At 35.7% G+C, this 13,989-nt stretch overlaps 1 protein-coding gene across 2 annotated transcripts in view; it reads right to left on the bottom strand.

Moving 5' to 3' along the window:
* Stap1 (signal transducing adaptor family member 1) overlaps positions 1-13,989 on the bottom strand; it is a 31,802-nt gene that overhangs the window by 14,800 nt on the left and 3,013 nt on the right. For both annotated transcript variants that reach the window (XM_076864920.2, XM_076864921.2), the window contains exons 2-5: positions 11,547-11,618; positions 7,259-7,372; positions 4,597-4,653; positions 863-1,035 (exon numbers count right to left, since the gene is read on the bottom strand). In XM_076864920.2, coding sequence (XP_076721035.2) covers positions 863-1,035; positions 4,597-4,653; positions 7,259-7,372; positions 11,547-11,618 — 416 coding nt within the window. The remainder of the gene's footprint in view (positions 1-862; positions 1,036-4,596; positions 4,654-7,258; positions 7,373-11,546; positions 11,619-13,989) is intronic.

The raw sequence follows: 13,989 nt of genomic DNA, 5'->3' as shown, positions 1-13,989 counted from the left end.
AAGATTCTAGAAGGAAAGGGCTCACGACCTTTTCAAGTAAATATAAGAGAAATGGAGGATGATATTCAGTTCAGCATGTTCTGTGCCCAACAACACCACACATACTTTGGAAATGGCTTTCCTTAATGACTTGTACTTTTAAAGTACAAGCTTAATGACTACTTACTGATTGGTCAGCTGAACACATTCCAAGTATTTAAAATTATTTAGTATAATTTATGATAGAAGACAAGTCAATTATAGAGTGCCGCAGTCTGGCTGGGCACAAAATAACGGAGCCGCCACGAGGCACTTGTAGGTTCAAACATGGACTCCTTTATTGCCCGAACTCCCGGGCACGCCACCCACCCGGCCCTTCCAGGAACACCCCCAACCAGAATCCCTCCTCCCAACTCCAAAGTAGCGCCCCAGGAGGACAGCAGGGGTCTATATACAACTGAATAGCAGCTTAATTTAACCATTATCATCTCAGTGGCTCACTGGCATCTCTCAACCACTCCCTTTTGGCAAAAATGCCATGCGTCATTGTTGAGGGCTGTGACCCTCAACAATAGAGTTGTATGGTGAAAATATCTTTTCCTTCCTCCTTTTATTTAGGTCTGAGCTCCGGAAAGGTTATCTGTTTGGTCTAAAGGTGTGGGTAGAAGGGGATTTCCTATGTGGTAAGAAGATTGGTTTAACTCTGCATTATGTTGAACATAACAGAAGAGGAAATGTGGCAGGTACTCAAAAATACACAGCTTATCCTCAAAGAGTTTTTATTGTCCCAAATTTAATAAGGTCAAGTAGGTAGCTCTACTTAATAATTAGATTTTAATTAGTCTTAAGTGAATGAATAAACTGGAATTCATTGTGTACTTACACTGGCATAGGGTTCAGTACATCCACATAATCTTCAATTGGTTCCTTCTCTTTTTCCAGAGATGTATTTGGTACCTGCTGTGTCTCAATCCTCCTTTTCTTTTCTCTTTCTAGGACTTCATGCAGTCTAATAACTTGCCCAGGTAAAAGTGACACATGTTGTGGAACTGACAGCTGAAACCAGTTAAATAATAGGCAGATTAGAAAGACAGTTAATACATATTTATTTAGTAGAGATTATCCTATTATGATGCTAAGGGCTTTAGTTACCTGACAGAGAAGAAAGGGCAGAATCATGGAGAAAAGAACTTGATCTGGAGTGAATGTCTTAGAACTCCCCCTAAACCAACTAGAACCTGTGCAGGGTGACACCTGTCTTCCAATAAATCAACCTTATAACCTGGTCCCAAAGCAAGCTACATCTACCTAGTACTAAAAGTTAATTTAAGTAACAACCTCTCAATTTCACTCTAAGATCACTAGTACATTGATGCAGGAAAGTTCAAGAGTACAAATTAGAAAGTGAGAACACAAATTAGAATACATTCCATTTTATTATGCAACATAGGATTGAGGTAGAGCTACCCAGTAGATGACAGAAGATCAGCAATCAGAGGTCTCTATTTTGGTGTGTTTCAAACATTCATTTATATATTAAATTAGGTACTTTTGAAAGACCTAAGCAATCTCATTCTGCTTGGGACCTCATTTTGCTCTTAAACTTAACCTCTGACGTACTATAGTCCTAAAGTCAGAAAAATACTACAGAAAAGCTCTGTGGAAACAGTTCTCCGGAAAAGCCGCAGATGGTGATCACCTAAGATAGGCCAAGATAACCACATATCTGAAATTCCAGATGGCCCCCACCTAGGTGTAGTGACCAGTATCTAAACTAGAAGCCCTGCAGTTTGGCATGTAGCCCCCTTGCGGCATCCTCAGGATTTAAACCAATCAATTTAAAGTGTGTCAACCCCTTGAACTAACCAATAATTCTTTCCAGATTGTTTCCCGCCACCTGGTACACTAATCATGTTTTAGAGTTGTTATTTGATTTTCCCGCGGTGTGTGATGATTTGCTAAGAGATGCTATGATGTATGTGGGGGGTCCCTGCCTTCTCCAAAGAATGTATAAAACTGCTGCAAACCCTGAGCTCGGGCCTCTTAGCATCACCTGTTGCTGTGTGTGCACACGCGCCGAGGACTGAGCTAGCTCGCAATAAACACCTCTTTGCTGCTTACATCGATCTTGGTCTCTGGTGGTCTTTAGGGGGTCCCAAATTCGAGCATAACACTTTTACTATTCTATCGGTTTTGATGTTTTCTAGAGATATATTTTGGACTGATTCACCCGTATATGTCCTCCTGAAGTCTATCTGTACCTCCAGTTTAGTACCACATTATGATCAGCTGTATTCTCTTGGGGGTATAGTCTGAATGGCAAAATATTTTTCTATATGTGACACTTGCTAGTCTATATGTAGAGGCAGCCATAATTGATAATCTTTATAACCAGAGGGGAATGCATACTTTTCCAGTGGTATGCAAGATAGTCCATGTGAATATGGAAAGAAAACAAACAGAGCTGCACTTTGTATACTGTTTTTTTTTTTTTTTTGCTTCATTTATTATCTATTATATACATCTGTAAATGTGAAATTTAAATAAAATTTACCAGTAGAGGCACATAATCAAAAACATTTAGAGATCATTCCCCTAGGTAACTAAGCTACTTAATAGCCAGCAAAGCTATTTCTTTATATACCAAACTAGAAAAAATAAAATTAGGGTTTAAAAAAACTAATAAAATAGTTATTCCTTAAATTATAAATGTTATTTTAATTTTTTTCCTTTCAGCTACTTTTTACTACTATTCTCAAGCATCATACACACAACAATGTTATAAGACATGATTGTCCCCTCTTTACAAGTGAAAAGACAAAAACCACAACGACAAAAATTCTTCAAAAGATTAAATAACTAGTCCAGGGTCACATAGGTAGGAAGCCGTGGAACCTGCACTCCAACTTGTGTTTGTTTATTTGACTCAAAAGCCATGTCTAACCTCTTCAGCTGGTGTTTCTCACACTTCGCTACAATAATTCTAACAACATATGTGTATGACTTCTACACATGGTGATCATGGTGATCTGGGTCCATAGCACAAAACATTTATAGAGCACAAAAATCAAGAGAACTTGTCTTCTCTAAAATTTACATAAATTTTATTTTATGTGCATGTTTTAATAGAAAAATAATGTTGTTTATATCCTTACCTCAAAGAGTAAGTATAATTAGTGTATTGGAAGATGTACCAAGGTTTTTCTAGCGTTCTCCCCGGGGGCCTCCTCTCATATTCTTAGAATACTTGCACCCCAGCATAAGAAGCACAGAGGCATATGATGACACCTTTCCATTTTGTTAGGAAGAACTTGATCCAGGCAATGCCCTTTTGAAACATAACCTCCATCTTAGAAAAAGAGTCAAGCTCATTCTGATTCAGACAACACTCTATTGTCATGCAAAGAAAGTAAATTGTTATCTGGGACTTGAATTCTGAAAACACCCAGTTCTACCTGGAACAGTGACTTCCTCAAAGAATACAGGTAAAGACCACAGGGACCCTTTCCTGACAGCCCCTTCGCACAGGCCTAACCGCAATAATTCACTCATACCCCAAGTATATCTCAGTCTCCACTGAGTTTGTCCTGAATAAACCTGTGTTACTGTTGAGCCTCCTCTCTCTTTATTTTCTTCATTCTCCTTATATCCATGACAGAGGGAGAAAGTACAATTCCCCCAAGAGTTCCTTCCCCATGCTGACAAGTCAACATGTCCTTCTCATCTTAAACTGGTTTACTTTTCTAACCTTTCATGACTTCCTTACATGGCAGATGAACCTCCAAGCAATACCTGTTACTGGCTAAGATAAAGAACCAGCATCCAACATCTGCGTAAAATGCAGTGCTTATTTCATGTGACTCCAAAGGTTTTACTTAGAAACTAGCTTTGGATAGAATCTGTGTTTAATTGACCCTAATAAATGTGGATTTTTTTCATTACCTTTAAAAGTATTAGAGAACATAGTGTTTTTGAGGGGCCTGGTTATCAAAGTATCTCCTGTTTTGAGTTCTATTGTTATATGACTTTATTCAAATTAATGGTAGTTATCTTGTTACAACTGCTAACTCTAAATACTTGATCTTACTATTTTCCTCTGACAAGATGCCATCCAATTAAACAGATAAACATCCCATCCGTTTAAGATTCACTGAACAAATGTTTAAAGGTGAGTTTTAATTTTTATGTCTCTCTTTAATGTTGTCTGTTATCCATAAAGTACATATCAGTAAATATTTTGTAAATAAAAAAGAAAGGAATTGGAAATTATTTTAGAGAGTACTATGTAAGCTACAAATGTCAGAATATACAAAGAACCTCTGTGTCAAAAAGATAAGATAGAAAAAGTAGATTCTCTAACCACCTGTTAGTCACTAGCATATTGACTGGTTTATTTTCTTTGCAACAATTATCACAATGTGAAATGATCCTATTTGTTTACTTGTTTATTTTCTTTCCTTCTCTACCCCCCTGATAAAAATGTGACTTTCAGGAGCAAGTGCAAGGATTTAGGTCTGTCTTTTAAAATTGCTATATATTTCGCCACTTACATGGTTCAGAGTAGGTCAGAAAATATGTGTTGAATAAATGAATCAATCAATAGTAATGACCTCCCACCTCTGTTACTGTAAGAATGAAGCCTCTCCATTCTTCCCCACTTTCTGTGTTTTCTGTCTAAAGATGAAGACAAAAACAAAGACAAAAGAAACACATGAGTGATTATGAATATTAATTCTTTAACTTCAAATAACTTTCATATGATTATATTGTGACAAGATACATAATTCAACAAAACAGCAAGATTTATAAAATGCATATTCTTCTTTCAAAGCACATTGTTTAAGGAAACAGTTGTAATTTTTCTAAAACACTTAAATTCAGCTGAAAGGCAGAAATAATTCATTTTTCTTTTTTAGTTCTACTAATGTGTGTTTCTTACAAAATATTTCAATACTGTTTTCTTTTATCAGAAAAAGAACTATGAACCTTTAATTTCTATGCTTACTAAACAAGTAAAATTGTACAAATTTATACTTAGCTCAAAAAAATCGAATATTAGCAAACTCATTTCTGCAGTATATCAATTATTGCTTATTTTCTCCATTGCTATTCAGCATTAACCAGCTTAAAGTTTGGGGCAACCAATGTAGAAAATGAATTCTTAACTTTAAATACCACTACTATTAGCACTGCTACTCATAATAACAGTATCACCCAACATTTTTGGAGTGCTTATAATGGCAGCTACTGTTCTACGCATGGCACAGGTACTATTTTGTTTAATATTGTTAAACAAACATAATAGGAGGACACTGTTTGGACTAGGCTTCTGCACTGAGTCCCTGTAGACCAGATTAAAAATCAAAATGGAGTCACTCATGCAACATAATTTCCACATCACTAATCCAAAACTAAGTTTTTATGTGACTAGTGGATAGAAGAGTGGAACAATGTTACAATTTTAATAAGTTGGTTCAAATAGTCCCTAGTCAGAGGATTACATCTGAGTAAACATATTTCTGGGTGAAAAAAACAAGTGTGTAGAGAGCTTCAATAACTTGCCTACAATCACACAACTACTACCTAAATCAGCCCCAAATGAAAGGCAGACACCTGTTATGGTTTGGATATGAGGTATACCCTGAAAAGTTCATGTGTTAGGCAATGCAGGAATGTTAAGAGGTAAAATGATTAAATTATGAGAACTATAACCTCATCAGTGTATTAATCCATCTGGTAGATTAAATTTCTTGAAGGGTCTGTAAGGGTCTGGCGAAACGTCGGAGGAAGAGACCACCAAGAGACTGACTCATGCAATTGCAGAAGGGGGTTTATTGGGGATCCATTCCAACGCGCTGGGGCTCCCGGCCCACTCAAGAAGGGTGAGCAGCCAAGAGCCCCAAGCAGGGGTTGAGCAGAGCTTAAGTACACTTCTTGGGGAGGGCGGGGGCTTTGCATACATCAGAACAAATCAGCATGAGGCACGGGAAAATTGAACAACAAATCTGGGACATGATTTGTACATTTATTAGCGGGAACAGATTGGGCAGGGGTGATTGGTTATTCCTAAGCAGGTACACATTCAAACTGATTGGTTCGGGCCCTGTATGCTCTAGGCTATGAATCAGCAAAATAGCCTAGTAGGGCGTTGTCTTAACTGCCTCAGGGTGTAGCAGAGGAATTTAACAATACCTGGTCCTTCACTTTTTAACTTCAATTTCTTTTACTCTTACAGGTCTATTCAATGGTAACTATAGATAGATGAGAGTGTGGCTGGAGGAAGTAGGGTGTGCCATTGGGGATTATAGAGTATATTATGTCCCTGGCTTCCTGTACTTACTCTCTCTCCCCGCCCCCCCTCTCTCTGTCTCTCCTTCCCAGCAGCCATGAGCTGAGCAGCTTCCCTCTGCTATTCCTTCCACCATGATGGGCTCACATCAAGCCTAGAGCAATGGAGCCAGTTGACCATGGACTGAAACTGTGAGCCCAAAATACCCTTTTCCTTCTCTAAGTTGTTCTTGTCAGGTATTTTTGGTCATGGCAACAAAAAGCTGACTAACACAACACCAGACTCTAATTCTGTGCTGTTAAACACTTTATCAGCTGGGAAACTTGCTTAAAATGTAGATTCTGAGTCTCAGGTTTACATGGGGTCTGGCTTTCCTAAATCCAGGTAATTCTTATTATGCTAAAGTTTAAAAACTATTGATTTCAAGGTCAACCAGTAATCTCTTGGCAGTATCTCCTATTACATCTTATTCAATTCCAAGTTGTTCTTTTTATGTTTATGTTATTACTACAGTTGTTGGCTTATTATTAATTAGCTCACTTTGATGATTCAAGAACAACTTTTTAAAAACACCAGGTGGGATCCCTGACTTTGTCAAGGAATAGAAGTATAAGCTTTCATTGTGTTTGTATACTAAATAAATGAACATGCTCTTCTAAAATCCAGTTCAGAACAGTATACTTCTTGGTTAAGGGCAAGAAATAGGGCTGGGGATGTGGTTCAAGCGGTAGCGCGCTCGCCTGGCATGCGTGTGGCCCGGGTTCGATCCTCAGCACCATATACAAACAAGGATGTTGTGTCCGCCGAAAACTAAAAAATAAATATTAAAAAATTCTCTCTCTCTCTTCAAAAAAAAAAAAAAAAGGGCAAGAAATATTAACAAAGTATAAACTTAGCCCCTCTTTTAATTCCTCTTTATTTTACCTACTGGGTTTTTAGAGGCAAATGCTACTGTAATCACAGCTCTTTACAGACTGTCTCTTCACTCACCTTCAGCTGCACTTCCTCTTTTGGCAAAACAAGGGTGAATTTTGCACAATTCTTTTCAGTTGAATTTTGGTCAGTAAGGCATGTAAGGTCTATTATGTCTAGTTTGTCCACGTACTACAAAGATAAAAGAAAATCTCATTATTTCATGGATCATACATATTGTAGCAGGAAGAAAAATAATATTTAACTTTAAATTGATTAGTCATTTGCATGATACCCAACCCCAGAGGGTATTTAGAAGTGCTTATGAGGTGGTCTGTTGGACCTAAATCATATATGTTTGCAAAATTATTAAGTTTTCATAAATTTTGCAAGTGAATTGTTGAACATAGGCACTATTAAAAATTAAATTATATAGGGCTGGAGTTGTGGCTCAGTGGTAGAGTGCTTGCCTAGCATGCATGAGGCGCTGGGTTTGATCCTCAGCAGCACATTAAAATAAATAAATAAATAAAATGTTGATCAATAACTAATTTTTTTTAAAAAATTAAATTATATAGATATAATTTATAAGTAATTATATTAAAAAATTATAATTAAAACTCAATTTATTATTTTCTAATTATATTACTACACTTTACCATGCTTTATGCTTTTGTGGTTATTTATGTCTTTGTTCTGTGTGGTAAATACTGTATCATGGTGCTACTGCGCTTTTATTCTCAATTTCTTGTTCAGTGAGGTCACACTGATAGGTTTAAATCAGTCATGGAAGGAGTATTTATACAATTGGAATTGGTAAACTCCTTATAATTCAGGGCTTGATTGTCCCAGGGGCAGCTTTTGTTTGTTTGTTTGTTTGGTAAAATATCACATAGTAAAACTTAGGCATAAAGTCTCTGTTGCATATTCTTGTTTTTGCTTCACAAAATTTTAAAATGTAAAAGAAACAAATTCATAGCTCAGACTGTATAAAATCAACGCCAGATTTGGCAGGTTTGGTCCAAGGTCCACTGACTTCTGGCCACCATGCTAGGCTTAAGAAAGTAAATGAAAGAATGTTAATAATGCAGATGAAACTTCTAAGTTTGTTGTAACTGAAGCTGTTTCAATATAAATGAGAAAAAATTGACAAAATATTAACTAATTCATTGAAGAAGCTGATTCAGCAAAAATCAAGAAAAGCATTCTGTAAGAATCAATTTGCTAAAAAGGAAATTATAACAAAGGGAATTGTACATTGTTCTAATTGTGTGCTATACATTTTTATATCAATAACATTTATGTTTTTATGTACATATATTCATACATACATTTTTTCCAGAAAGCAATTTTCAACTTTTACCACACACCACTAGTTATGAGAATCTCATTAAAAAGTCACTATCTTATCTAAGTAAAAAAAAATATATATATATTTCTTCAAAGCAGTTGGTCTATATGGACTGATCTACATGCAATGAGAAAGCTTTGTCTTATAGTATTAGAAAAAAACAACTGTGGTAAGGTTTTTTAATGTGTGTGTTTGTTTTTGTTAAACTATCTTAATTCTCTTAGTTATGCTTAATGTAACTTGTTTTACTGTATTCTTATAAATGTTATTTTATTTTTTGAATCAGGTAGGACATGAAAATAGGAAAATAAAAAATTTCCAGAGCCATTTCTATATTGATGAGGTTGAGAATAAATTTGGGTTGGTCTGTTTATGTTCAATGAACAAAGAAGATTTAAAAATAGAAGAAGAGGTACAAAGAAATGAAGTCAGACTTTAAAATTAAACAAAAAAAGTTTTTTTTTTTTTTTTTTTTTTTCCTGATGAACAGTCTAGATCAAGCTCAGTGAGTTTTGCAGCAAAAAAGAGGAAGCAACAAAGGAAGAAGTGGTAGAGTTAGATAGAGTGCTGTGGGCTGATCCATTGATTAGAAGAAAGGAAGTCACATATTTTGTTTTTAATTGTAGTGTCACAAAGAGTCTCAAAGGTCAGCTGTTTAATGTGGCTGCCACCTGATGCTTGACCCTGATCCAGGGTCTCCTGTCAGTAGTCCTTCAACCTATGGTTGAACATCTTCAGTAACAGGGAGCTCATGTCTCCCAAGTAGCTCTGCCTATTAGCAAGTTTTTGGTTATACTTAGCTACAGTTTTCCTCCAGGTAAGTCCCATCCATTGGTGTTTGTTTGTCCATTTTCTCTAGAATAACCCTAAACAAATTCAGTGGCTCTTTCACATGACTTAAAGTCCTATAGACATGTGAAGACAGTTTTAAACACTGCCCTGCTGAAAGCTAAATAAATACCTACAATTCTCTCCTGGTCTGCCCCAGTTTTATCTCCTGAGACAATCACTCCCCCCCCACCCCCCACCCTCCCCGCGCCCCCCCCAAAAAAACTTCCCAAAAAGTCTGCATCCTCTTTTGAATATCAAAATTGGTAAATGAGTAATTCTGCAGCATTTCATTTTAGCAACCTTTTCATAATGGAGTAGTTCAGAAGGCTGGCACATGAGCAAGACCTGTATTGTACCCCTTTTATTAGCTGTCTGATCTTGTACAATTTCCTAAACCTTACCTTCAATATTCTCATCTATAAAGTGGGGATTAAAAATGTACCAACTCTGCAGAGTTGCTGTTAGAAATAAATAGATAATGTACATAAAATTTGAATGCTTATTATCTGCCATGTATTCGCTTACATTCTTACATGACCCATCTCATAATTCTTTTAATAGTCTTATGAGATGGACCATGTTTCATCCTACATTTAGTGATTTGAAGACTGAGAGTATGGCTATCTCTACAACTCTTTTTGTAGTTTGCCTGTCTAAATTCACTTATCCTTTTACTACCCAACTCTATACCAGGAGAGGGACCTTTAAGGATGACATTAAGGACTTCCCTTATTCTTTGACTTGTTGTTCTGTTGGACCACTGAGGAACACTGGCAGGGGATCAGAAGGGGGAGGAGAGTGAAGTTGGGTATTTCTTACCCTGTGTGGTTGTTTCCTCAACCAAAGATCCTACCTCTCAAGTATGATCTCTCTCATTCTTTTCTTTTTCTCCTTTTTCTTGGTAATAAGGCACTATTATTAGCTCCAGGGTTCTATACTATCCTTTGCGATGTCCTTACTGTGCCCATTGCTTTGAATATTTATTAAAACTTTATTATATTTTCTTCACGTTGTGAAATTTGAGATGTCATCATTTTTCTACCAGTTCCCTCTTTGATACCCGGAGACACAGAGAGATTAGGTAAGTAGCCCAAGACCTCACAGTTAACAGTGGCAGGATGGGCAATGTCTGAGCACACCAGGCTCTCCAGCCACCAAGCTGTACTGCCTCTTGCCACATTGTAATAAGTGAACAAGAACTGTTAACATTCTCATTTACTGTGCATCATACAAGGTTTTAGATGATGAGCTTTTGATTTACTAACATCAGTGGGAAGTTGGAATGCACAGCAGAGAACTTCATTTTTCAACAGTTTATTGTGGTTTCTGACAACACCATTGTATAAATCTTGTTCATCCAGAGCTCTGGTAAAAGATGACCATTTTAAGTTTTTTTGTTTTTGTTTTTAATGGTTTTCAGCTAGTTCACTGCTAATGGGGCTGAAATGCCTAAATGTGGGATACATCACACAGCTGTCTTTTTGTTTCTTTCATTAAATCAGGGTATGACAGCTCTAATAATGATGTTCTAAGAAGTACAGGCTACTATATTCATGATGTAAATACTTATATCTAAATAAGTTTATATCTGAATAAGTTACTGGCCCATAAAATTTCTTGTAAGTATAATATTCCAAGGTAGGCAAACACTTGCACTAAAATATCTTATTCATGAAATAAATGAAACATACAATTAAAATTTGAAATTAAAACAAATAAATCCCTTGTGTTGCTCTCATGCTTTGGGGGATATGTTTTTGTCTTTATAGAAAAATTAATTTGTGACATTATATGTTGTTTTGCTCTGGGTATCATCTTGTTTCAGATTATAACTGCATGCTCCAGCAAGATAAGAAGTGAAGAAATTGAGGCTTTCACTTGGTATTAAGTAATTTATATCCAGACACCCAAAATTTCCACCTTTTAACTAAGCTCTAATTATCAGGATCAGAAAGAAGAGAATGCTGAGTTTAAAACACGAGCTAATACCTTCTGAGTTGCCCAGGAAATTTTACCTTGAATTTATCATAATTTACAGCCATCAGATTCAAACTTTTTCAGCTGACTTGGTTTTACTACAGCATCTTTATTTTTGGATGGCAGAAAATCCAAAACAAATAATAGACTGTGTGACATGGGCATATTGGGAAAAATTGAATCAATTGAATTTGTTTAACTACTTACTATTGTATTTTTCTTGTCAGTATAAAAGAAAAGTGTAGTTCCTCTCAACTCTGTCCAATAACGTTTATACTCCTGTGGGAAAGAAATCATAGGCATTATTTCTTTAGTATATATTCAACTATTTTCTTTTTAGATTTCTTAAATGCTTGTGAAGTTTCTTCTTTATCCTAAATGATTACCCTAATTTTTAATGACTTAAGTTTATATTTCATTCTTGATTAAATTCTTGTCAAATTTAGTTTAGCATAATATTTGAGGTAAGAATACAGTTTGATTTGTATATAGATAATTTTCCAAATTCTTCTCAATGATTTCAGACTGTTTATAAATTTCAGTGGAAGCACATGAAAAGTGCTGTTTAAGGACCCAGAAAAGAACAAGGGTATGATATCTAACTTTTTTGATAATGACAAAAATAATAATACCATCAAAATTAAACTTTGAAGATTAAATTTCATTCATGTGTTATTTAATTATTAACACATTCACATTACTATGAATTCTATAGAAATATGATATTTTAAGTTTTAAAAATTTCAATAACATCATCAGACTCTCATTTTACTCAAGTGAAAGCCTACTTCAGTAATTACGTAGATTAGCTATATTACAAAAAAATAACAAGTGAGTTTAAAGAATAAAGAATAAAATCTTTCTACATTTAAAAGCTTACCTCCATATCTAGTTCTTTCCAAAAGTATCTTTTTAAGAATTCTAGTAGGCTTAATAGACATCTAGCTCAACCTTTCTTTTAGGATTTATTTATCTATCTATCTATTTATTTATTTTTGTGCTCAGGGGCACTCGACCACTGAGCCACATTCCCAGCCCTATTTTGTATTTTATTTAGAGACAGGGTCTCATTGTGTTGCTTAGGGACTTACTTTTGCTGAGGTTGACTTTGAACCTGCTATCCCTCCTGCCTCAGTCTCCTGAGCTGCTGGGATTATAAAAGTGTGCCACTGCACCTGGCATCTTTTAGGATATAGTAAGTTGAATTTTTGCAATTTGTTGAGTCATTATGGCTCACATGTTGAGGACAGAGGTAAGAAAGCCACAGAAATAATTTTCTTCATTTTTTCCTAAATGTGAAAATACTTTTTACTTTAATATTTTTACCCTTTCCATATTGACATATCATTTATTCTTATTTTGATCTAGGACAACATTTGTCACCTCTTCAGAATTTATGCATTTATTTTCTCAAATAATAGAAACTCTACAACCTCATCTTGCTTTTTTCCTAGCTCCCAAGATTAGATAATAATAAAATAATAATTTTGTTTTACAACCATCATATTTTCTTGTGTTCTTCATGGAACTAGTTTCACCTTTTAATAAGAGGCTTTATTATTATTTTTTCTATAAAACAAACCATCCTACCAAACAAACCAATACCCAAGTGCACTTAGTGAACTAAAACAGCAAATATTTTCTATTTCTCACCATTCTGTGGCTGGCTAATTGTTTTTCTGATCTGGATGTATGTGGCAGTGGCTAAATGGTCTAGAGTGGCCTCATTTACCTATATAGGTCTGGGTTGTGAATGTAGAACTAGTGGAGAAGGCTGAAACAGCTTAATTCTTATGATCTCTCATCCTCCAGTCAGCTAGTACAGATTTGTTCACATGCTGGCAGAAGGATTCCGAGGAATAAGAGAGGCAAGAATTCAGAAGCATATTCTAAGCTTCTGCTTTCATCACATTTACCAAAGTATGTCATCTGACCTATTCCAGAGGCAAAGGATGGAAAAATAGGCTCAAACACTTTGAGGGAGGAAAGGAAAGTCAAATTTCAACGGGATGTGGATATAGTGAAGCTTAAACACATCACTAGTATTACTGCAACAGTCCACCTCAGGCACAGAAATGAATCTTGGGACAAGGTATCTTTGTCCAAGTTCTGTGGTCATTTCACTCCAATTTACATCTCTAATTAAGAGCTGGCTAAAAAAGTGTTATACACCAGAAGATGCTACTTAAACAAGAAAAAGTCACCATAGAAAAAGAACAATTCAAAAATATATATGATTCAGGGATCTGTCAAAATATAGTCCTCATTGGTGCAATTACAAAATCAGGCAAAGAGGTTCTTTTGTTGTTGTTGTTAATTTCTTTTTAGTTGTAGGTGGACACAATATCTTTGTTTTATTTATTTATTTTATGTGGTGCTGAGGATCAAACCCAGTGCCTCATGCATGAGAGGCAAGCGCTCAACCACTAAGCTACAACCCCAGCCCCACAAAGAGGTTCTTCATCTTGTCTGGAATCCAGATGTCCAATGTATATAGTTGATAGAGTCAAGCAGTTTAATAACACAAAAGGACAAATCAATCTTTCTCTTTCTCTCTCTTTCTCTCTTTCTCTCTCTCACCCTACCCCTTTGGTATAGGAGATTGAACCCAGGGGCACTCTACTACTGAGCTACATCTCCAGTTTTTTCT

This window comes from Callospermophilus lateralis, chromosome 8, assembly GCF_048772815.1.
Source record: "Callospermophilus lateralis isolate mCalLat2 chromosome 8, mCalLat2.hap1, whole genome shotgun sequence".
NCBI classification, from domain to species: Eukaryota; Metazoa; Chordata; class Mammalia; order Rodentia; family Sciuridae; genus Callospermophilus; species Callospermophilus lateralis.
The sequence above is the reverse complement of the archived record's forward strand: the minus strand, read 5'-3'. Positions and strand labels throughout refer to the sequence as shown.